The following is a 22,038-nucleotide window of genomic DNA, read 5'->3' on the forward strand; positions in this document are numbered from 1 at the left end:
GTCAAACAGGCTTGTGCTTTAGTGAAGCTGCCCAGAGCAGAGGAGATGAATGTCCTGAATTGCATCAATGCTTTGTCATGTGCAGACCATGAGGCCAGTGGTTCTGATCCAGCTGGGCAGGAAAGAGCTCTCCTGTGGAGCCAACAGCTTCAGCACAGAGAATCCCACCACTGCTGACAGGGACAGTCCTGCTCCAGAGCAGAGGAGCCCATCAGCACCCAGCCCACCACCGCTGCTGACAGGGACAGTCCTGCTCCAGAGCAGAGGAGCCCATCAGCACCCAGCCCACCACCGCTGCTGACAGGGACAGCTCCAGCTCCAGAGCAGAGGAGCCCATCAGCACCCAGCCCACCACCGCTGCTGACAGGGACAGTCCTGCTCCAGGGCAGAGGAACCCATCAGCACCCAGCCCACCACCGCTGCTGACAGGGACAGTCCTGCTCCAGGGCAGAGGAGCCCATCAGCACCCAGCCCACCACCACTGCTGACAGGGACAGTCCTGCTCCAGGGCAGAGGAGCCCATCAGCACCCAGCCCACCACCGCTGCTGACAGGGACAGTCCTGCTCCAGGGCAGAGGAGCCCATCAGCACCCAGCCCACCACCGCTGCTGACAGGGACAGTCCTGCTCCAGAGCAGAGGAGCCCATCAGCACCCAGCCCACCACCGCTGCTGACAGGGACAGTCCTGCTCCAGAGCAGAGGAGCCCATCAGCACCCAGCCCACCACCGCTGCTGACAGGGACAGTCCTGCTCCAGAGCAGAGGAGCCCATCAGCACCCAGCCCACCACCGCTGCTGACAGGGACAGTCCTGCTCCAGGGCAGAGGAGCCCATCAGCACCCAGCCCACCACCGCTGCTGACAGGGACAGCTCCAGCTCAGGGGGCTCAGCCTGGCCTTCAGGCCCTGCAGAAATGCACACTCCATGGCACCTGCAGGCCTCATCCTCCTGACACCTTCTCTCAGGGTATCATCTAGGGGGCAGAATGCTTGGACTTCAGTTCCACCAGCCTGTGCTCTCCTAAGAGCTGAGGAGGTTTCTGTGAGTCAGAGAGTGAAAAAATTAGTTTTACCTACAACAGCATTAATGCAATTGCTCCTGCCAAAAAGACTCCACCAAGGCTCTAAAGCAGCCTTTAATATCCCTGCTTGAGGAAAGACTTGACTATCAGCCCATTTAGATTATAAACTCTTTGGAAATGAGAACTGTTAATGATGGGAATCTGAAATTGGCTAGACTAAAGTTTGTACCAAGAGAAGGTGAGTGCCAATAGCTCAAGGCAACTTAGTCCTAGCTAAATAAAATTAGATTCTTTCTTGCCCCAGCTTTTTGTGGCACTGAAAAATGTTCACATGACATAGTCAGCTCTCCAAGCTACCAAAGATGCACTTACAAAGGAGCATTTTAATGGCAGGCCACTGTCTGAGAGTGCATTAATGCATCCATTGCCCTGGAGACAGAGAAAGGGCAGCCTGTGGAGATAGAATGAGCCCTGTATGACATAGATCCTCAGCACATCCCCATTGACATGGTTTAAGGGACTGGGTTATGCTGGAGAGAGGGCAGGAATAGTAAAACAAGCAAATGTGAAAGGATATGCAATTTCAACAAGATCCAAATTACTTTGGGTCCAATTTATAAACATATTGAACTGATTGCTGCTTTAGCATCATTAAAAGACTTTCCTAAGATTACCTCATGACTGTTAAGCCCATAAGGATTCAGTGATTTTTTTTATAAATAACACTTTGAAATCAAATAAAATAGGTTTAGGCTAAAATTAGAAGAGTTCTAATAAAATGCCCTGTGAATACAAGTGTTTCATGGTTGTTTCAACAGATACACCTTGAACATTCTTCGTTGTCCTGCACAGTGGCACGCTCACTCAGAAAAGGAAGGGTTACAAATCAGATATGAGGGTGGGTTTGCCACCCACGCAGGGTGCAAGGAGGCTGTGCCAGGCTGGAGCCATCAGGCTCCAGGCACCAACACTGCACAGGGCTCTGGCACCAGGTGCAGGGCTGTGGGAAGGCACAGGTGGCTGCAGCACGGTGGCAGCACTGTGATCCTCTAGTCCTTCAGCTGCTGTCTCCAGGTTGATTGGTGTGCAAAATACACAAAAAGCACATGAGATGAGAAGAAAAGGAGTTAAAAGGTTTAAAAGGTTTTTTTGCTTCCACCAACATGAGACACTGCCAGTCTGTATTTCTTTTTTCTCCCCAGACAAGCTGCTTGGCAGTCCCATCCTCTGACATGCCCAAATTGGAGTTCTCCCACTCCTTTCATCTGTCGCTGGGGAAAAATGCAGAAGTGACATGTCTGGGCTCTTAGCAACCGAGCTAACTGGCACAGCACTGAAAAGACCACCGGCAGCTAAACCATTCACTGCACTCTGACGTTTGTAAACACAATAAACGCTGGGGACACTGGGGACATTTTTCAAAAATGCTTCTGCCAGAGACTGAATCAGGGAGAGTCAGTTCAAGCCTATTTTATCTTACCAGGGTCTGCTGCTGGGATTTGCTACATACCCTGTTCACCCCAAACACAAGAGTCCTCTCCACCAATGGAGAAACATGTGCCAATCCTTAGGGAACACAGCAAAACAGGGCTGGGGCTGATGAGGTTTTGCTCTTGCTGCATTCCCAGTGGATTTACACCAGCACTGGAGGACACAGGGCAGAGGAGTTACACTGCACAGCAAGGACATGGCACATCCTCTAGAAGATAAGGGAATGAAGTCCTTCTCCAGAGGAACAATCCCCATCCTTGGGTAACACAGGTCAGTATGGTGAGAAGCACTGCCATGAGCACACACACAGCTCCCAAACCCGCTCACAGCCTGGCCTTCCCCTGCTTTGCCCCAGTGGTGTTAGGAAACCCAGTGAGCAAGAGCAGCAGGAGCAAGCCAGGCTGGGGAATGCAGCCATGCCCAAAAGGGATGCATGGATACCAGGACACAGGAAATCCAGCACTCACCTCTGAGGAGTCGGCATACCGAGCAACACGTGCACACTGAAAGAGGAGCTGAGCGTTAGGAACGCGTCGGTGAAGCCACTCGCTCTTAGAAAACACTTGGCACCATTCTGAAGTGCACTTCAAGGCCCTGGTATGCACAGGGAGATGAGTGTCTCCACTGACCAGCATGGAGCACAGACTCAGGAATGTGCCTCATGCCAGGCTGTGTCCATATGGGTGTTAAGGATGGAGTTAGGTTCAGCTCCCTGGTGCAGTTCTCAGACCACTGAACAGAAGTAACTCCTGTCTGGAGGGACCTGGGAATGTGGATAAGCAATGGGAGCATGGATGCATAACCCAGTGCAAAAAGCTGTATGGTAACAAACCCAGGGTGCAATACTGGGATTTGTAAGGCCACGTGCCTGGATTCGTTCAGTAGATTTAGAATTCTTGTAGAAGTCTGGCTGCTGAAACCACTCACACAGCTTCTAAAGAAATCTATCCACACATCCCTGAACTTCCTAAACCAGGAGAGTCCTACAGGAATTAATATCCTGACGGAATTCCATAAGAATGAAAGCAACCAAGGGAGTTGCATTGCACCCTTCAGTGAAAGCAGGTGATTCATAACTGTTCATGAACATGTGAGTTTACAGCTTCATCTTGAGCACTTGAGCTTCATCTTGAGCTCTTTGTGTTCCAGGAAACAGCCTAAATTTCCAGTTTGAGCCTTTCAATTTAATGCTCACAGTGGCATCAATGACTCCACATGAAAGAAAGTTTTTGAAGAAGAAAAGGGCTTGAGCTCTGTGTGATATTTTTAGTTATGATTATCCTGCACTGGAGACACTGGAAGTTCTTCTATAGTTTCACAGTCATTTTAAAGCAGCACTATTGAAAGCAGATGTCTCACTGTCCCTTGCACTCTGGCCTCCACCTTCCTTGTCCCATTGCTGATGCCTGTGCTGCTGCTCTCTACTGGCTCGAGGATCTGACCCAGGTCAAGTGCAACGTGGAAGCAAGGGACAGCATCTAACTTGAACCAATTCCTTGACTGGGGTCAGCATGTAGAAATAAGATTTAAATGTATCCAAAGGAAAAGACAGATGGGCCAGAGGCAAGCAGCTGGGTTACACCCTTTCAGTGGGAGTGCTGCCTCTCATTGGCTGGATGCTGCTGTGAAACTGTGGGCTTCCTCAAGAGATCTGCTGTGGGTTCAGCCTCTGATTTTACACAGAAGGAAGTTGATCACAGTTTTATGACAGTTTATTCTCTAGGAGTTCAGACAACATATATCAGGGTTGTTCTCACACATCTTTCTGGTTGATGGGGACTGAGTCCCCAAACATATCCTGACTGTTGATGTTCCCCCACCTTTGTTCTGTACTGCAAAGCCTTTGGTCCTTCAGCACAAGACCAAAAAACCAGCTTTGATTCTCTCCTGCTCAGAGGAATGGAGAGTATCAGAAAGCACACTGTCCATTTCTGCTTTGAAATCATTCCAGATAAGAATGATCTTAGCCTGGGACAAGCTTAAGCAGAAAGAACACTGGGTTTGGGCAATACAGAGGATGGCTGCATTGTTTGTGATCCTCTGCCCCAGGCAGCATCAGCTCTGGACACTGACTGTCCTGTGATGCAACACAAATCAGGGTAATACTATAAGGTTTAGAAGTGCAAAAGCTCCTGTTAATAAAGACAAGTCTGCGTGTGGATTGTTACTGAACATTTGCCAGAACAACAGGATTCCCTTGAAAAATATTTGGAAATATTGTTCTGGAATTTACAGTTTTCCATAACAATGCACAGCCACGTGACATTTACAGTTCCCAAAGGAAAGAGGCAGTTCTGCCTGTGGAAATGGCACAGGTTGGAAAAACACCGAAGCAAAATGTCACAGTCCATCACCTGGGTGCCAGGAAAATAAACTGAGAGATGCTGAACCAAGAGTGAAGTGAAAAATCAGATGAAGAGGTGGTGGGCCTGCTACGTGGAGGAAGAGGCTCATCATGTGTCCTTGGTGCCCATCAAAGGAAGGTGTGCACCTTTCCCTGGAGCTGGTGCCTCATGGGATGTGCTGCTTGTGGGGCCAGCAGCCACCCACAAATCATGGCAAAAGCAGCCTCTGCCTCTCCACGCCATCTGGGTGTGGCTTTTGACTGGGTGTGAGGAGGAGGAGAAGGGTCCTTCTGTGTGTGAACACACCAAGAGCCCCCTGTGTGCTGAGCAGTCCCGCTCCTGCAGAGGGACCATCCTCACAGCAGAACTGCACAACAGACAGGCACCACTGAAAGGCAGCAAAGACAGCAAAAGGTAGAGGGGGCAAAAAAGTAGCAAAGGGTAGAGGAAAAGGAGCAATTTCCCTTGTCTCTTGCTTATTCTATTTCTTGGCCTCATAAGACACTCTTCAGCAGGCAAAAAAAAAAAAACCCTTTGCTGTATCTGCATGAGGTTGTTACAAAATGGCAAACTCTTCACTCAGTACTTTGTGTCAAGAGGGGATTCAAAGAATCACAAATCCATCTAAGCAGCACCATTCACATTGCAAAAATAACAACAGTGGAAACAAAACAGGCTGAGTGTTTGCGTAGCCTGGTCCTACCGCCAGCTTTTGGCCACAGCCACAGCCCACTGGTGTCAGGAGAGCCTTTTCTCACGCTTCAGTGGGCTTGGAAACATGCCCAAGAGTTGTGAAACCAGAACCTGATATACTGCTGGTGCTCACAAGGGGGTTTAATACCAACAAAACTGAATTCTAGCACAAATTTTAGACAATAGACCTCTCCCTATCCCCCCGTCTTTCCAAAACACTTTATTTCAGATATCACATCTGCTCTTAAACACAACAGTCACACAACAGGATTGCAACCAGCAACAGCAAGTTCCACACCAGGTGTGGCTGTGTGTCCACTGCTCAGGGAATGGGAGCCATACAAACAACTCTAAGCTCAACCTGAAGAGCCCTGTCTTCTCTAGTGGGGTCAGCTCTCAGCATCCTCCATGACAGGTCCTGTGTGGTGACAGGGGTTTAGCTTTCATTGGCTCATTTAGTTATTTTGCATTTTTATGTTCAGGCATCATTGTTCCAGCTATACCTTAATTCTAACCATATGAGTTTCAGAGCTCTCATCAAAAAGGGATGGTGGTTTTGGTGTGTGTTTCTTTCCTGAGTGCTTAATCTAAAATTCTATAATAGCAAGGCTCTTACCCCTCAGAAGCTGAGCTCTGCTGTCTTGCCAGTCAAAGAAAACACATCAGGTAAGAACATGGCTCTGTGTTTTTCACTGTGAGCATAACCCTTAAGTCCAGCCCTCAGCTAATCCCCTTAATTAGTGTGGTCACAAAGAGATCAAGGAACAGGTACAATTCTAGCTGGCAGCAGTCAAGGACAATCAACATAAGCCTCCTTTGAATTATATAAAACTTTAGGTTTTGTTTTGGGAATCATTATCCTCCTATTTTAAGGTTTCTCCTAGAACACTGGGAATGAAGCACTTACAGAAGGAAAGGGTAAGATGCTTCCTTTTCTTGTTTTTTTTTTTTTTTTAATGTTGCTAATATAATTTGTGGATTTGCAGTGGGACTAGAATGGAAGGAAAAAAAGAGAGGGAAATACCTCTAAAAAGAAAAAAATATCAAACCAAAGTTATCTACTTGAAGTCTGCTTTGGTTGATGGGTTGCTGATATAAGAGGTGATAGAGCATCAGGAAAATAGAAGTACCATGCAGGTTCTGTAATTCACAAGTTGTCTATTTAAAATGTGAACACTCTCATGCCAAACACATAGTCTGGGTCATTTCTGATGACTCCATCTCATGTCACATTGACTATGTCCCACTATTTCTAAAGCAAGTAAAAAAAAGAGGAGTTCAAGGTTTCTGTGAGGCAGTGGGGACATCTGACAGGGACATTTATGTCATCTGAGGGCTTTGAGACAGGAGAAAGGGCAGTGTGTCTGCTGTTCTGTACTGACTGCTCATGCACATTCTCACAATGCATACATTACAGGTATATATAGCACACTAATGGGCAGAGGCAAATTCTCTCTATGCCTTGCTTATGTCCAGCTCTCCAACTAAACAAATATGAAAGGTGGAATAATGGAACCATGTCTAGGCTTTGTGTGCCTAGAGCAGTGTCATCTCACCAGAATATGGCCCTCAGGACGTAACACAATTTGGTTGACACATCACAGTCTTACACACACACACTCATGACAGCTGACTCTGATCAATTCTCCCTTCCAAACATCCTGATTACACACAAAATGGTGCCCACATAAAACAGCACAAGGACTGGAGGGACCAGAACTGTATCTTTCACTTCATGTGATCAAAAGTGAGAGCAAAGCTCGTGGCTGGTCTCTCCCACCACCTGCAAGAGGAGTCTGTTTGTATTCTCTGCAGGTGGGGAATTAAACGCCTCAATGAAATCACCAAGTGAGATGGGACAGATAGAGGTCTTGGAAGATTTTGCAAATTTGTGCAGTTTCCATTAAAAAAAATTAAACCCAAAATCTCAAATTACTTGAATCCAAAATTTGTGATAAACACTTAGGCTGAGTTCAAAAGATGTATGAATATTTTTTCAGAGATTCATTCTGAGAGATCTTTGTACACTATGGATACAAAACCAGACCAAAATAAAGAACTCCTGTGTCTTGAGATGGGGGTTTGTGGCCAGGTGAGCTGACTTCGCTGTCTCAAGAGCAAAACTACAAAGGCTGCTCTACTCAATGTGGAATTAAGATAACTAAATTATGGTTTGTGTCATTATTTCTTTTTGCCTAAATATGTGGCTTTTAAAGGACTTTTATGTTCTGTGTGTGAACACTTTATTTTCAGATTGATTACTTCCAGAGAAGTGTACACAAGACCTTATATAAAGATGAGAATAAAACCACTGTGCACCAATATTTCAGTTTACCCATAAAGAAAATGTATTCAACAGATAATATTTTAAAAAAGGAGAAGTCTGATTCACAGAATTTGTAAAAGGCTTGAGGGATATTCTTTAGGAAGGAAAAAACATGACATTTCTAATAACATTCCAAAACTAAAGCAAATTAGAAGGGGTAGAAACTACCCAGGCTTGAAACACTGCAAGTGTTTGCACAGACCTCAACACACACGAGTTGGAACTGCTGAATTTCTGACTTGCCAGCATATGTTTCACAAGCTACCAAGTGCAACACGCCTGCAGCTTTCCATGGCTTCTCATCACAGCACTGGAGTTGAGTGATCTTTGGTGGTGTGTGGGAATCCCAGAAACCATCTGGAGCCACCTGTTTGGGATAACCCTCCATGTCTCAATTTTTGAAATCTAATCTGCAAATCTATTTCCAATTAAATGTTTTGGATTTGGACTCAAAAAGATTTCTTTAACCAAGCTTGAAATAAATTTTTTAACTGAATCCTCAGGAATGGATCTTATTTACAGCATGATCTTTCTTCCCTTTGTTATTTCAGAATTACAAAACCATTGTCCTTAGGACACAGTTTTTTCAGCATGGCTTGCAGCCCCCAGCCCAACTTTCCAGCTCAGGTTGCAAAGACTGAGTCTGGCTCCTCTGAACACTCAAGTCCCATCTTTGGTACCAGCCAGGAATAGTAACCATCAAATGATGATACTGTTTTTTTCTCCTAAGTGCCAAGAGACTCAACAGCATGTCTGTGTCCCGGGAATTCTGGTCTGTGCTGCCTGCAGTGTCCGTTTCTCTCTGTTCCTGCCAAGGGCATGACTTCATTGAACGGTGTGATATTCCAGACAGCACAACACTGACAATAACACTGGCACTTACCTGAGCTGCCAGTGCCTTCTGATGCACTTCTGGATGGTTTTGGGTGGCTCTGTTTGCTACTTGTTCGTACAGTGACCGACGGAGGAACAGTGCTGCTGCTGTCTCCACGGATCGTCGAGAGATCCTGCATGCTAAAGCTCCGTAGTCTCTCAGACAGGGCTCCCTGTCCCTAGTTAAACAAGCACGTAAATAACACAAAGTTAGATCCAATATTTTGAGAGTTTTTGCTCTCTTGCTCATTGAAATCCATCAGGACAATAGGAAGAAAAAAAACTTGTGTGGTCCAGTGACCTAGAGATGACCAAAATGTGTCGCTAAAAGCATCATTCCCTCTCTTGGCTCTTCCTTTTGGAGTGGCTCTATGGAAACATCTCTGATTCTTCATGATCTGAGCACAGAGCAGCCTTGGCCATGTGTAAAGGAGCAGGATGTTGCTTTATCTTTCTAGAAGGTACTTTTCTTCACTAGGAATGAGTCAAACAGATGCTTGGCTTCAGAATCACAATTAAATGGCCTGCATCAAAATAACTCCCTTTTAAAGTTAACCATCTATGATGATATTCACCCAGCCACTCTCAGCAATACACAACATTTCCAGAGCACAGAAAATCTGAAATTTTAAACTAATAAAAAGATATTGTTAAATTCCAAGAAATATAACAATGCTTTTCTTCATGCAGCTTAATGAAGAAATGAACTAATGGAATATTTTTCTTTATTTTTACACTAGTTTTCAATCTGACAACAAATATATTCCTTCATGAAATGAATTTAACTGTAAAGGATGGGTTGGTTGACACTTTCCATTAAAATTGCATCCCATCAAAAGGTTGACTGTAAGTATTCTGTAACCCTCATACTACACCACAGCCATAAAGTAGGAACACCAGCAAATTCAATACATACAGAATCAGAATTTTTGAGCTACCTTAAATGACATTCAGTCTTTAAGCTACATTAAATGACATTCAGAATATAAATTGCATAACAGATTACATAAATTACATAAATTATATTTATGTTTTAACATTTTATTGAGGGGGGAGGATCTGAAAGATACTTCATAGCACATAGTCTTGAAAAAAATACTGAAGTAAACACATAGAGCCTGATTCTAACATTCTTTTTGCAACTGTAAATTAGGGAAAATTTAATGGATGCTTTCACTGAGGTGAAATCAGAAAGAAAGCAAATAACAGACAGTAGATATTGTCCTGTTTAACAAAAAGATAGGGTAACCTGTAGCAATTCACCCACCACTTCCATCTAGACTTGTATTTGTCCAAGCAGCACAGCCTGACTGCTTCCACAGGACTTGGGCTGGGCTGGACCAGAACACATCACTGCTCCCTTCTGGGCTGCAGGTTTGAGTATCCTGACCCAGGGTGCAGGGCAAGGCCAGTGGAGAGCTCACTCTGGTGCTAGTCTGGCAGAGAGAAAGGACTCATCCTGAACATCTACAATCAAAGGCAAGACTGGATACATTCCTTGCTAAAGCTGTTGTGCAGCACTGTCTGTCCCCTATGCACTGGCACTGATCCATTGGGAAGGCAAAGCAATAATTTACCTACTGATTTATCAACACCACTTCAGAAATTCTGCATGCACAGTAAAGGCAAATCAGTGCCTCGACCTCATACAAATTCCCCAGCACCTTACTTTTAGGATGTGTAAGTAGAGAGGGCATCAGGTGCTGATATCTACAGTCACTGTGACAGTCTGCACTTCTTACATTCAAGAAAAGTGACAGACCAGTAATCTCCAACTTTTCAGCCTGAAGCTTTCTGTACAAGAAAAATGAGTTCAAACTTCCTTCTCAACTCCACATTTAGCTTTCCTGCAGACTGTCATAGAAAAGCAGCAGACTTACTTTGCTCTTTCCCACTAGCCTATTCTACTTTTGAAAGCATTTTAAATTTTAAATAAGCTTCTTTGCTTATATACCAAGACATCTTATGTTGCTGGTTTCATATGCATGGCAGTGGAGTCCTTAGAACTTATATTTTGCCAAACTCTCACCTCTGCCCTCACATTCTCCAGCCTGGCACAAGAGTCGATGCCTGAATTTTGGCTACTCCTGCCAGTGGCTGAGCCACTCTTGGGGTATGTTCTCACTCCAAGAGGCATCTCCAGTTAATCCTCTTGGGCCAGTGTAAGCCACATTTACTCTGTGAATGTTACTGGGCTGGTAACTGTAGTTGCCTTGCATGGCTGGTCAGCTGGGTGAGATCTCAGCTGCCCAGAGCTCAGTGCAGTTCTGGATGGGTTTTGGAGCCTGCACTGAATTCCTGCACAGACACCCTATTCTCAGTGACTGATTCAAAGCCAAGATACCCTACCCTGCAGCCTGATTACAACAGGCAGATCTCCAGTGAGAGCAAGCTGACTATTAAATAATATTTTGCTATTGCAGAATGACTGGCCAGCAAAGCCAGAGGGTTAGCAACTGATGAACTGTAACTTGAGTGCTGTACTCCTCCCTCACATCCAGCTCAAGTGTCAGCAGGGCTCAGGCTTTTCACCTCCCCCCAGCTGCTCTGCTCAGCCAGCTAACCCAAATTCCATTTCATTCTAGCCAGCAATTTATGTACGTGGACATGAGTCAGGTCAGAGATGAGATTCATGTGTCAGACCAACCTGGCAGGGAAGATGACACCAACACATTGAAAATGAAGAAGATGTGTTAATATTCTTGCAGTGCACCCTGTGATATAGCAGCATAGAATGATCAAAGGTCCCAGGAGAGCTTTGAAACAGGGACCTGATAGGTGCCTGTCATCTATGGGTCTGTTACAACAGAGCCTTGAGCACAGACTGAAGCAGCTGAACTAAACAACTTGGACTTTCTCCATGAAAAAAAAAAAAAAAAAGAACTAAAATTGCCTTAATTTTTGCTTTAATCTAATCTGAGTTTCTAACAGCAAAAATAAAGATTGTTTATAAAGCAGGTAATAACAAAATATTATTGCTACTGTTCCTACCATCCTATGAAACAATTTTTCTGAATATCAGAAATGGCAAGAACAGCAAAGGCCTGGGTTGAGTGAAGGCACTGGACACCTGTGAAAACCTGAAGAGTTCCATTTCTTTTCTTTCTAGTTTCTGCACCTTTGGTCTTTGTAGGGATAGACTTGATTTATTTGCTCCTAGAAAACAGTGTAACACTCGGTTCTTTCCAGTTACCACAATTTTACTTGACCCCAAATAGAAATGTGACAGAAATTACCACAGAATGGGAATGGTTTCAGAGTAAAATGGAAAATATTGTTTACCAACTTTTATTTCCCTGCCACATAAGCAGCTGGTGTATATGAAATCACAAACATTTGAAAAGCCAGCATGGTGAGGGTTTGCAGAGCTGTGTTTTAGAAATAAAGACTTTATCCAGATGTAATGTTTATTACTCCACAAAAATACTTATATTTTATTAACAAAAGAAAGTAACTTAATAGCTTTATTTCTTGACAGAATAAATTTAGCACAGCACATGTTTGGAGCTGTGTTTTGTTAAAACAATCATGTGGAAGATGAAGAGCAGCTGCTTGGGGGATTGTTGTTTACTGTGGTGGCCATGATCATGCAGATGCTCTTCCAACTGCTGTAGACATGAGATATCCCAGGAATTTCAGCACAGAGGGAGGATCCAGCTCCTAAATCTATGCCTACGCTGCAGACCAGAGGCATGTTTGCAGCACATCCTCACAGATCTGAGCTAGTTTTATCCTAGGGAGTGTGACAGCAGTAACATCATGACCGTAGTTGTGGTAACACCATTTCACTGTGGCAGCAGAGGAACAGCTCAATGTTATTACAAAGCCTTCTGAAAATTGTGACTGGGAGGGCTGTGGGACTAAGGATGACACCACATCTCTCTCCTCCTCGTTGAACACCAACAATTGCCAGGATGATTGTGCTGGCAGTGTGGGACCTGTGTTTTCAGGACTTCAGAGGACACAAGCCTGAAATGGTGCTGGAAAACTGAGCCTTAACTGCCCTGGGCACAAGACTCCCTTTCTGGACTCAACTTCTCATCCAGCTTCTCTTAAGACACGGACCATCCCTGTGGGCATGGCACTTCTGATTTTACAGTGAGTTTGCTAGACAGTGAGGTTTTGGGGGCTACAGGTGGGAACAGGTGTGTCTCTGTTCCCTGATCACTACAGTGCATCTGTCCCCAAATCCATCTCATCTTGCCCAGAGGTGAAGGTACAGCACAAACTGAAAGTGGAGTTCTCCAGGCTTCCTTTGCCTCTTCTACCCCCAGGATCTACCGACCTCACAAGTTCTCTCTTTACAGAGAAGAGCCAGGGCCAGTGCTACTGAATAGGATAAAAGACAAATACTAAAAAGGACATGGTAATACCACTGCACAGTCACTGCTATCACGTGTTATCAGCCTTATCTAGATTCATGACTGCACCAACAGTTTGAGGGCATTGGCCACCAAGACAAGCTGCAGAAGCTCATTTGTGATTCTGAGTGAAATTAAAGCTCCCATCCACACAGCATAGTAATTAATCTAAAGCTAATTTAAGTATATCTGCCTCATTTGGTCAAAATGACAGAAATATAGACATTCCTTCCTCACCCACATCTAGCTCATTATCTCCTTTTTGCTTTAAAGACAAAACAGTATGAAAACACTGAGCTTCCAGAGCCAGCAACCTGCACACTGCCTTCCTCTTCATGTTGCAGACATCACCATCATCATCTCCAAAAACAAACAGCAACCTCTCTGGGTCCAGAGCACAACCACTGATGCAACCAGTATTTGCCTGGATGGATCAGAAATACTTTCAAAAAACTGACATCTGCATAGTGACAATCACGGTAAAAGGCACTTCATCAGAAAGAGCTGGAACTGTCTTAATTTCTTTTACCATTTTATGGTCAGTCTCTGCATTCCCATTTGAACTAAAACTTTTTAGAGGAAAATGCATTTAGGAGTCTGGGGAAAACTGGGCTTATATTCAATTGAATTATTCATTATAAATACTTCAGGTATGTAGGTAGCAAAAGATAAAGTACATAAAATTAAGCACAAAATTTAAAAGTCTGCAATTTATATAACAGCCCCATTGAATATGATCTAAATATAAACAAATAACAGTGTCTAGATTTTATCATTCCTTCAGTCTGAAAATATGAAAGAATTCTGTAAACATTATTTAGGCTTCAAAACACCTCTAATACCTACAAATTCCATTTTACAGCTGTGGAAACTATGACACAGCATGACAAATCAGGAACCCAAAACTGCCAAGTCACAAAAGAGAAGCTTTTAATACAATCAGTGTTAATGCAGGATGGCCCCTCCTGGCCTTTTGCCTCTTAGGATCTGCAGTTAATGGACAAGCAAGGGAGCACTAAGGCACACTCAGCACACTTCCAGCACAATCCTCAATCTGTTAATGTTCTCCTCTCTTTTTGCTGTAACTGTGGTTAGCAGCTCATCCCCACAGATGTCTGCATGCACGTTGCAGCCTCCATCCTGCCAGTGTCCACTACAAGGTGCAGTGCACGATCCCAGGATGCCAGCTGTGGCTATGGTGCCAGCAGGACTGCCCCAACCACACCTGCCAGAGATCCCTCAAAAGCTCCACTGCAACCCCAACCATCCTCACAGGGATCACAGCAGAGGGAGAGAGGCTCCCTTCATCCATTAGTGAGAGCACAACAGCAAACACAGCAGCTTGGCCCAGCAATCAGCAGCAATCAGCCCAGTTAAATGAGTGTTCCATGTAAAAGCTCCCTGCCTGGAGCTGGAATCTCTTCAAGTGCCAGCAGAGGACTTGGAAGGCAATTTGCTGATGAGATCAAGGACAGGCTTTTAAAGCTCAGCACACAGGATCTACCCACTGGAAGCAGAGCAGACAGCATTTGGCCTCAGACCAATCTCAGCTGAAAACAGTCCAAACTAGTCTAACAACTAGTCTAACAGGGAGCAGACATTAGTTAGGGGTTAGTAAAAGCACTCAGCAGATTACCTGCCCTTTTTTCTGGTCCCAATACAAGTGTAAATGGAGTAGCTGAGAGACCTAGCAAAGGGAAAAAAGAGAGCCATTGTGGCAACACACATAGAAGCTTTGAGAATAAGATCTATTTGAAGCATAAGTAATCAAGGCGAGACGCGAGCACGACACTGGGCACCATGTGCAGGGACTCACGTACACATACAAAGCAGGGACACCCACCTGTGGACTACACCTCTGAAAACAGGTCCTCCCTTCCTCAGCTTCCCCAGAGAGATGGAGAAACCACTCCATAACCCCAGCTGACAAGGTGTCACCTAACACCTTTTTAAAGAGTTTTTAAAGAGTAAAGCAAAGTATAAACACAATGGGCTGTTACTCCACTCCTTGCACTTGATTGATGCTTCCCACTGGAGAAATCCCCAGTGTCAGGCCTACTGACTAATTTAGGCACAGGATTATGTGAGGAACACGTGGCAGTCATTTTAGTCCTGGTGACTGACAGTTCTCCTGAGCAGTAGGGTGACAGTGGGGAATTGCTCACAGCAGTGAGCAGGAGCTTGCACACAGAAGCTTCCTCATGTCTGGCTGCAGGCAGCCCCTGAGCAGAACCATCAGCTTTCTGGTCTGAGCACAGGCATGAGTGAAGGAGTAAATTGCTTCTGCCACCATATGAACACAAATATCCTACAAGCAATATCCTTATTTATGGCCAGGGCCTGCGTGCCATGCCCAGTCTGGAAGAGTTACCTGTTTGCAAATGTCAGACAGTAATAAAGACTCAAAGGGAAACCAGCTGACATTAATGTTGATGGTGGAAACGTATTTTCATCCACCCTTTTTGTTTGTGCAGTTAATTTCCTCCCCAGGGAACTCTTTGTTATTGTTTCTCCCACACTAGTCTCTCTGTATAAATTTATTTTTTGGTTCTGCTGTCCTGTGCATTCAGTGGGTGTTGTTTGCTTGTTGGAGACACCAACCAAACAGCCAACATGAAAGAGAAATTGGAAAGAGTTACCTGGATTGTAACTCAAACAGCACTGGGATTCTACAGATTTGTGAAAAACAGAATAAAAGATGCATCACACATGACAAGAGCACTCACAAAGTACTGTAATCAGTGGCATATTACCATATATTTTAAGAAAGCCAGTTGTTGTTCCTCTTTATTGGTATAAAATAGCTCCAAGACCTTTGATTTTGGATCCCAAATGGAGATCCCTTAAAAGAAACTACTTTCAAAAGCCATAAGCTCAGCCTCTCTGAGATAACAGTAGAGTATTCCCAAAGGCTTCTCAAACTGTGAACTCTAAATCACTCCTGACCTCTGCAGCTCTGGGGCATGTTACTGATCAGGGCACATGATGTGGTGCTAAGCAGATTGGTCAGAACTGTGCCCCCATATGTTTGCTCAGCAAAGGAGCACTCTCCCTCTGAGCACTGGGATCTAATCATTACAAAGAGGCTTTATCAAGCATCTTAAGGGAAAGGATCCTCCCCATCCCTGCCTCCCCTCTCCCAGTTCAAGTAGAAGTGCAGTTCTCTACTGTTATGTCACAAAAGACAGCATGTCTCTCCCACACAGGTATTTTTCTCCCAGTTTCCACAGTAAATAGGTCTAAAATCACATGGTAAATTAGGGATCTAAATATTGATTTTCAGGCAATTGCACTGGCTACAGCAGCTGGATACTAGAAATTACTTAAAAGATGCTGTTTGTCTAAAGAGGACAAAGCCTAAATCATCACCAGCATTTCCCTCCCAGTGTCCTGGTTTAAAAAACAGCAAATGTGCTGAAAAACTTCCTGATAAATTTCTTGGGCTAAAGGGCCTTAAGGTAATGAAGCTATAACCCTCCAGGGGAAGGTGAGCCCAGAGGTGGAAATAGAAATGAATAGACTAGAAATGCCAGCCCAGACAGGTGGTTTGGGAGCTGCTGAGGCTGCCCTGCTGGGTGTTAGGTAAGCAGGTGGATGCACACCCTGAAACCTCCTGCCTGTCTGCGTGCCTGCCCCTTTCAGCGATTTGCGCAGCGACTGCTGGCTCCCCGCGAGCCACATTCCCCACGCATGAGAGGCTCCTGGGCTGCTTCTCAGACTTATTATGCACAAATGGGCTTTTCACTGACACCAGTCATGTGTGCCTGCTCCCTCCACCTCACTGATCTTCTCCTGCCAAGGCTCTGCACCCACTGCCAGCACCACGCTGGGCCCTACTGCCCTGCGCAAAAGCGGGCAGGCAATGGGCCGCAGCACCAGCTGCTCTGCCACCTTACCTGCAGAAGGGCAGGAGAAAGGCAGGGGAAGGTACATTAGCAGAAACCTCTGGAGGACACTGATCTGTTGGCATGGGATGTTTTCTCCAGATCTCATTTGAAAAGCAGAGTTCAGGCTGCAACTTGGGGATGGTTAAGTGGTTGGGAGCAGGATTTGTCTTCAGGTGGGGAAAGATGTGGGTGTGTTTGGCAGAATTGGTTTGTTCAGGGTGGGGAATAAGGATACATCCAAACAAGATCTGGGAAACCCAAGAGCTTGAAAGAGAGAGTGAGAGAGCTGGGGGAGAGGGTAAACTGGTGATGTGTGGGTTGTAGAAAGAGGAGGCAATGGCAGGGCTGGGCAGGTTTCTGGGAAAGCAAGCAGGGATAGAGGAGTTGGGGACTGGGGACATGGCAAAGCAGCAGGTGGTAGCAGGCTCTGGGTGAGAGGTGGAGGATAAGTGCTGGGAGTGTGGTGATAGCAAGGGAGTACATACAAGTGTGCTGGAGAAGGCTGGTGCTGCTTCCAAGCCACTGGAGCTTCTCCTTGCTGCAGTCATTTGTGTCCCAGCTGCTTACACTGAAACCTGACTGGTGGCAGTGAAAAGCCCACTTATGCCCAGGATCCATCTGATGGATGCACTGCCTGGCCAAGGCCTTGCAGCAGCCCCATGACTGAGGCTGTAATAGCCCTGCTGCTGCTGCTCCCTTCTGCTCTGACCCAAATGCAAGCCTGTTTTCTCTCCACCAAGGTGAGCTGGAAAGATGGTGGTGGTCAGGGCTCTTCAGGAATGGAAATGGCTGAATTAGCTGGAACTAATTGGAAACACACAAAGAGCAGCAGGATTTACTGCCTGGTCATTTAATCCTAACACTTAGGACTGACCCACTTGAAGTCACCACATGTGACAGAATCACCAAGTGATGAGGACAGGATTAGAGCCCCAAATGAGATTATGCTCCTTGGTGGGGGATGTGAGCTGCTATGGGCAAGGAAAGATCTGTGCTGAGCACCTAGCAGGGGTAATAAACCAGTTATCCAACATTCTGTTTGCCTAGTAAGCATCAAAAATAGACTCTCCAGAGAGAGAGAAAACACCCAAGTGAGCCAGCTGGGCAGACCCGGGGTGCTTGGGACACTGACAGCTCCTCAGCCTGTAAAATGAACTGGCACAGGGTTGTGCCAGCATTAGCACAACTGTGGCTTCAAAACAAAACAGAGCAGGGGCAGGGAGAAGGAGGAGGGGGAAAGACAAGCCTGCAGTTGGCTAACTGAAACCATAGGGTATTTAAGATAAAAAAGGGAAAGGGACAGGGGATCAGAGGTAAGGAAGGTGTGGCTGTGCACAGCTTGCAGCATCTTAGCCTGCAGTAAATATATAAGCAGCAGCCTGCCACACACAAATGGTTATGAGAGAGGCAGATGCATTGTGCTGCACAAATAAAAAGATGATGGATAAAAAGGATGGATTAAAAAATATGATGGACATAAAGAATGGATAAAAAAAAGCATGATGGATGAAAAGAATTAAAAGATGGGCCTTGCCCAAAGATCTCATCATGAAAGACAAAAGACCATGATGGATCACAGCTCAGACAGAAAGGAGAGGACAGGGCTAGGCACAGCATGAGACATGTTCTCCAGGTATAGGAGCCATTAGACTTCAGCTAATTTACTGAAAACAGATCTGTACAGAGTCCCTTTTCGGCCCAGCAGCTCACTGTGTATTGCCACTGCATGAAGTTGATTTGCAAAGCCTGAAGGTCCATTTCTGCATACAAAAGCATCTTTTCCTCACCCAGTAATCCAAGTGAAGCAGTAAATAATCCTCACATTCACTTGCTGGTAAAAGCCATGTTTTCCATGGAAGCTGCAGGAGCACAGTGCTACTGAATAAATCATCATCTCTATGGGTTCCAATTGTAACACAATCCTTTAAAGGCTGAAACCAAATGAACGACTCACTTTCCTATCTACACTCAACACTTATCACAGACTAGCTGGATTCCCTTAAATCTTAGCATTGGAAAAGACATGATAAGCCTTAGAAATAGTATTCTCTTTCCTCCTTCCCTGGAAACTTCCCCCTAAGGACAACACTGCAGTCTGGTCTGGCATCTGTCTGCTCAAAGTGTTTTCCAGATAATTAGTCATTTAAACTTCTCTCACACAGGATAATCTGGCTCAGTTACACCTTCTCAAGTGAGCAAGGAAGGGTGTTGACATGCAGTTGACAGCAGCTGAAAACCAGGGCAACAGAAACACTGTTGTACCATTCCTCTCTGGGAAACAACTCCCTCCTCAGCAGCAGGAAGACATATCCACACCCACCCAATCACATCCTGAATACCTGAGGAAGCCCAGCTCAGCACTCCTGCACTGCAGCACACCAGGCTGTAATTCACACCAGGCAGCTCTCCCTGCCAGGACAGTGGCACATTCCGTCTCAGAAGGGCAAGGGATAGAAATTGCTTGAGCCATTCCTGGATATTGTACTGGGAACAGATTGGTGTGTACTTCCATGGAGAGCACAGCTAATCTGTCTGCTTCCCAAGACCAGGAAGGGATGATCTTGCTTTCCTTTCCTCTGGTCATGCTCCTCACAATGCAGTTCAATCCCTTTCCTTATGCTGGCTCAGCCACTAGAGATAAGTTTGTGGGCTCAAAAGAACATACCCCTTTCTTTTTCTTTCAGGATTAACTTTCTGATAGATTAGAGATAACCCGAGGAGTTCCAAAATGCTGGTGCACACTGGGAGCTGGAGCACTACCTCATTTTGGAGGAGGAGAGCTGTCAGATTGGCTCACATACTCTGTTGGATCTGCACCCTTAGGCACACAGAAACAAGCAACTTGCTGGAGGCCACAATCCAAAGTAGTGAAGGAAAGCCAGGGGTCCTATTTTTTCCTCATACATTCAGAGTAATTTTAATGTCAAGGCTGAAGGAAATACTTGAACAGTCCTTGCTTTGTTGTAAAAATCAAACAATCGATCTATTCAATAACAACCTCTCAATCCAATAGGACAAATCATTTTCCCCTCCCCAAAGTAGTGTGCAAGTAAGACTCTTCTGGCCCATTTACAGGTTGCAATATCTTAACAGCTTTCTCTCAAGTTGTGCTGGCAGATGTGTAATGCAATAATACCACAGGAGTCACAGAGTTGTTTTCTTCCACCACTGAATAGGGAGTTTCATCAACTATGAAAAACAACAGCTTCCTTGTACCATGAAGACTCTTCCCTCTTTTCCCCATTGCCACTGGAGCCACATTTTAAAGCAGAGAGAGTCTTAAGAAAAACAGCAGAAAAGTGGAACAGTGGGAAGGAAAACTGTGGTGCTGAGTGTTCATTCCAGTCGAACAGCTGATGCAGACACTGTTGCAGTCCTGATGGAGGAACAGGTTGGCACTGTGGGCTTGGGTTACTGTTGAGCTTCTCATATTCAGGGGCTACCTGGACAGGAGCCAGAATTCCTTTGGGATTCACACATAGTTTCTCACTGTGTCCTAAAAACAGCTCTAGCACAGACAGTCTGCAGCACCTTGTAGGAAGGGGCTCAGAGCAAAGGCAGTGCTGTAAAACTGGCATTCCTAGAGCCTATTTATGTCCCCAGTGTGACTTATTCAGGCTTAAATGGCAGCAGCAAAAGTGCTGAGTGTCCTGGAGGCATCACAAAAATGTTATTTCATTGGGCATACGATACACAGCGCTACCCTAGCTCCACGTTTATCCCAGGTTTCAGTCCAAATTTGGTTTATCTCACAGTCCCTGGGTTAGAAGAGTCGCCCTAATGAAGAACAACAGCTCAGGAGAAGACAGGCCCGACAATATAGTCTGCACAATGCTAGGCAGGGAAAAAGGAGACAATTTTTGGCTTTAGCATATCCTTGTGATCCCATGAGCATGGCACGCCCTTTGGGCTCTCCCCTTCTGTAATACCTTGCTTTCAACAGGCTTTATAAGCTTTATGGTATTTGGACTCCCAAGGATACATTATGCATTTTTGCAGGAAGTAAGGCAAAGACATACTAAAGTGATGTGCTTTAGGTCATAGGAGAAGCATTTGGCAGAGGAAAATAACTTCCTTCAACTCCCATTCTCATGCTCTCCCTACTACCATTACCCTCCTTGTCCATATGTTTCTAACTATCCTTTTGCAACAGGCGTGGTAGCCAAGTCTCACCCCCAAAACACACTGTGCACATCAACTCTAAGCCATGATAGCCCATGGCCAGAGGACAGGACCCCAAAAATGCAAGTATCAAGTCCTTGCAGCTTCTATGCAAGAAAAGGAACAACAGATAACAGCTATTTTCTGGGTTTGGCTCTAAGCCAGGAAGAGAATATAGGTTACACCCCTTCAGATGAGACCCCTCATCCAGTATCTACTCGTCCTCCAAAAGCAACTAATGGCACCTCCCATTCACTCTCACATAACATCTCAGCAGAGAATTACACACCAGTTATTTATGTGTATGCCTTGCAGAAGAACTTTTAGCCTTCGTGAACTTCATCTTCTTTCCTGTCACTACACAAAATTATAGGTCACTGTACAAAATAATGAGAGAATCCCTACCCCCACCATCTCTCCCCCTCCATGCTGTGGCTGCTGCTGGCAGTGGATGCAGAGAAGATGTTAAGGAGTCACCATCCTGACCTGCACCTTTACCTTCGAAGCTGCCATGACGGCTGCCGTGGCTGCAACGTTCAGCCCCCGCTTCCCAAAGTGCACAAGGGCGTCGTAGCTCCGGTCTTTTGCCTGGATGAGGCAGTCATCGATCTCCTGTCAGAGCAGAACACAAAGCAAACAATTAAAAAAGCACAAGAAGGAAAAGTTCAAGCTTATGCTCCCAGCCTCAAATTCTTGGCAGAGTCAGGTCATGCTTTATGGAGGTAGATGTCCTCCATGTTCTCCACTGTGGCTGGAAAGAAGTTCACAGCCAACATTTGCAAAGAGGAAAAGTTTGGTGAGGGGCAGTAACTCCCATTGCAGGACTGGGGAACTCTTTATTCTACAAATGGAAGATTGGGACCCAAAGTTGGGGTCCTGGA

At 45.3% G+C, this 22,038-nt stretch overlaps 1 protein-coding gene and 1 long non-coding RNA gene across 4 annotated transcripts in view; one reads left to right on the top strand and one right to left on the bottom strand.

The window, feature by feature from the left end:
- REEP1 (receptor accessory protein 1) overlaps positions 1-22,038 on the bottom strand; it is a 64,924-nt gene that overhangs the window by 9,804 nt on the left and 33,082 nt on the right. For 2 of the 3 annotated variants that reach the window (XM_068189004.1, XM_068189005.1), the window contains exons 5-7: positions 21,656-21,769; positions 8,759-8,927; positions 2,979-3,014 (exon numbers count right to left, since the gene is read on the bottom strand). In XM_068189004.1, the coding sequence (XP_068045105.1) occupies positions 2,979-3,014; positions 8,759-8,927; positions 21,656-21,769 (319 nt within the window). Of the gene's footprint in view, positions 1-2,978; positions 3,015-8,758; positions 8,928-14,745; positions 14,797-21,655; positions 21,770-22,038 lie in introns of all 3 variants that reach the window. The other variant, XM_068189003.1, reaches the window with a different exon arrangement.
- On the top strand, positions 652-3,914 carry LOC137473189 (uncharacterized). The gene is made up of 3 exons (XR_010998635.1): positions 652-1,040; positions 2,223-2,781; positions 2,876-3,914. It is a non-coding gene; the product is annotated as an uncharacterized lncRNA (long non-coding RNA).

This window comes from Anomalospiza imberbis, chromosome 4 (assembly GCF_031753505.1).
Source record: "Anomalospiza imberbis isolate Cuckoo-Finch-1a 21T00152 chromosome 4, ASM3175350v1, whole genome shotgun sequence".
NCBI lineage: Eukaryota > Metazoa > Chordata > Aves > Passeriformes > Viduidae > Anomalospiza > Anomalospiza imberbis.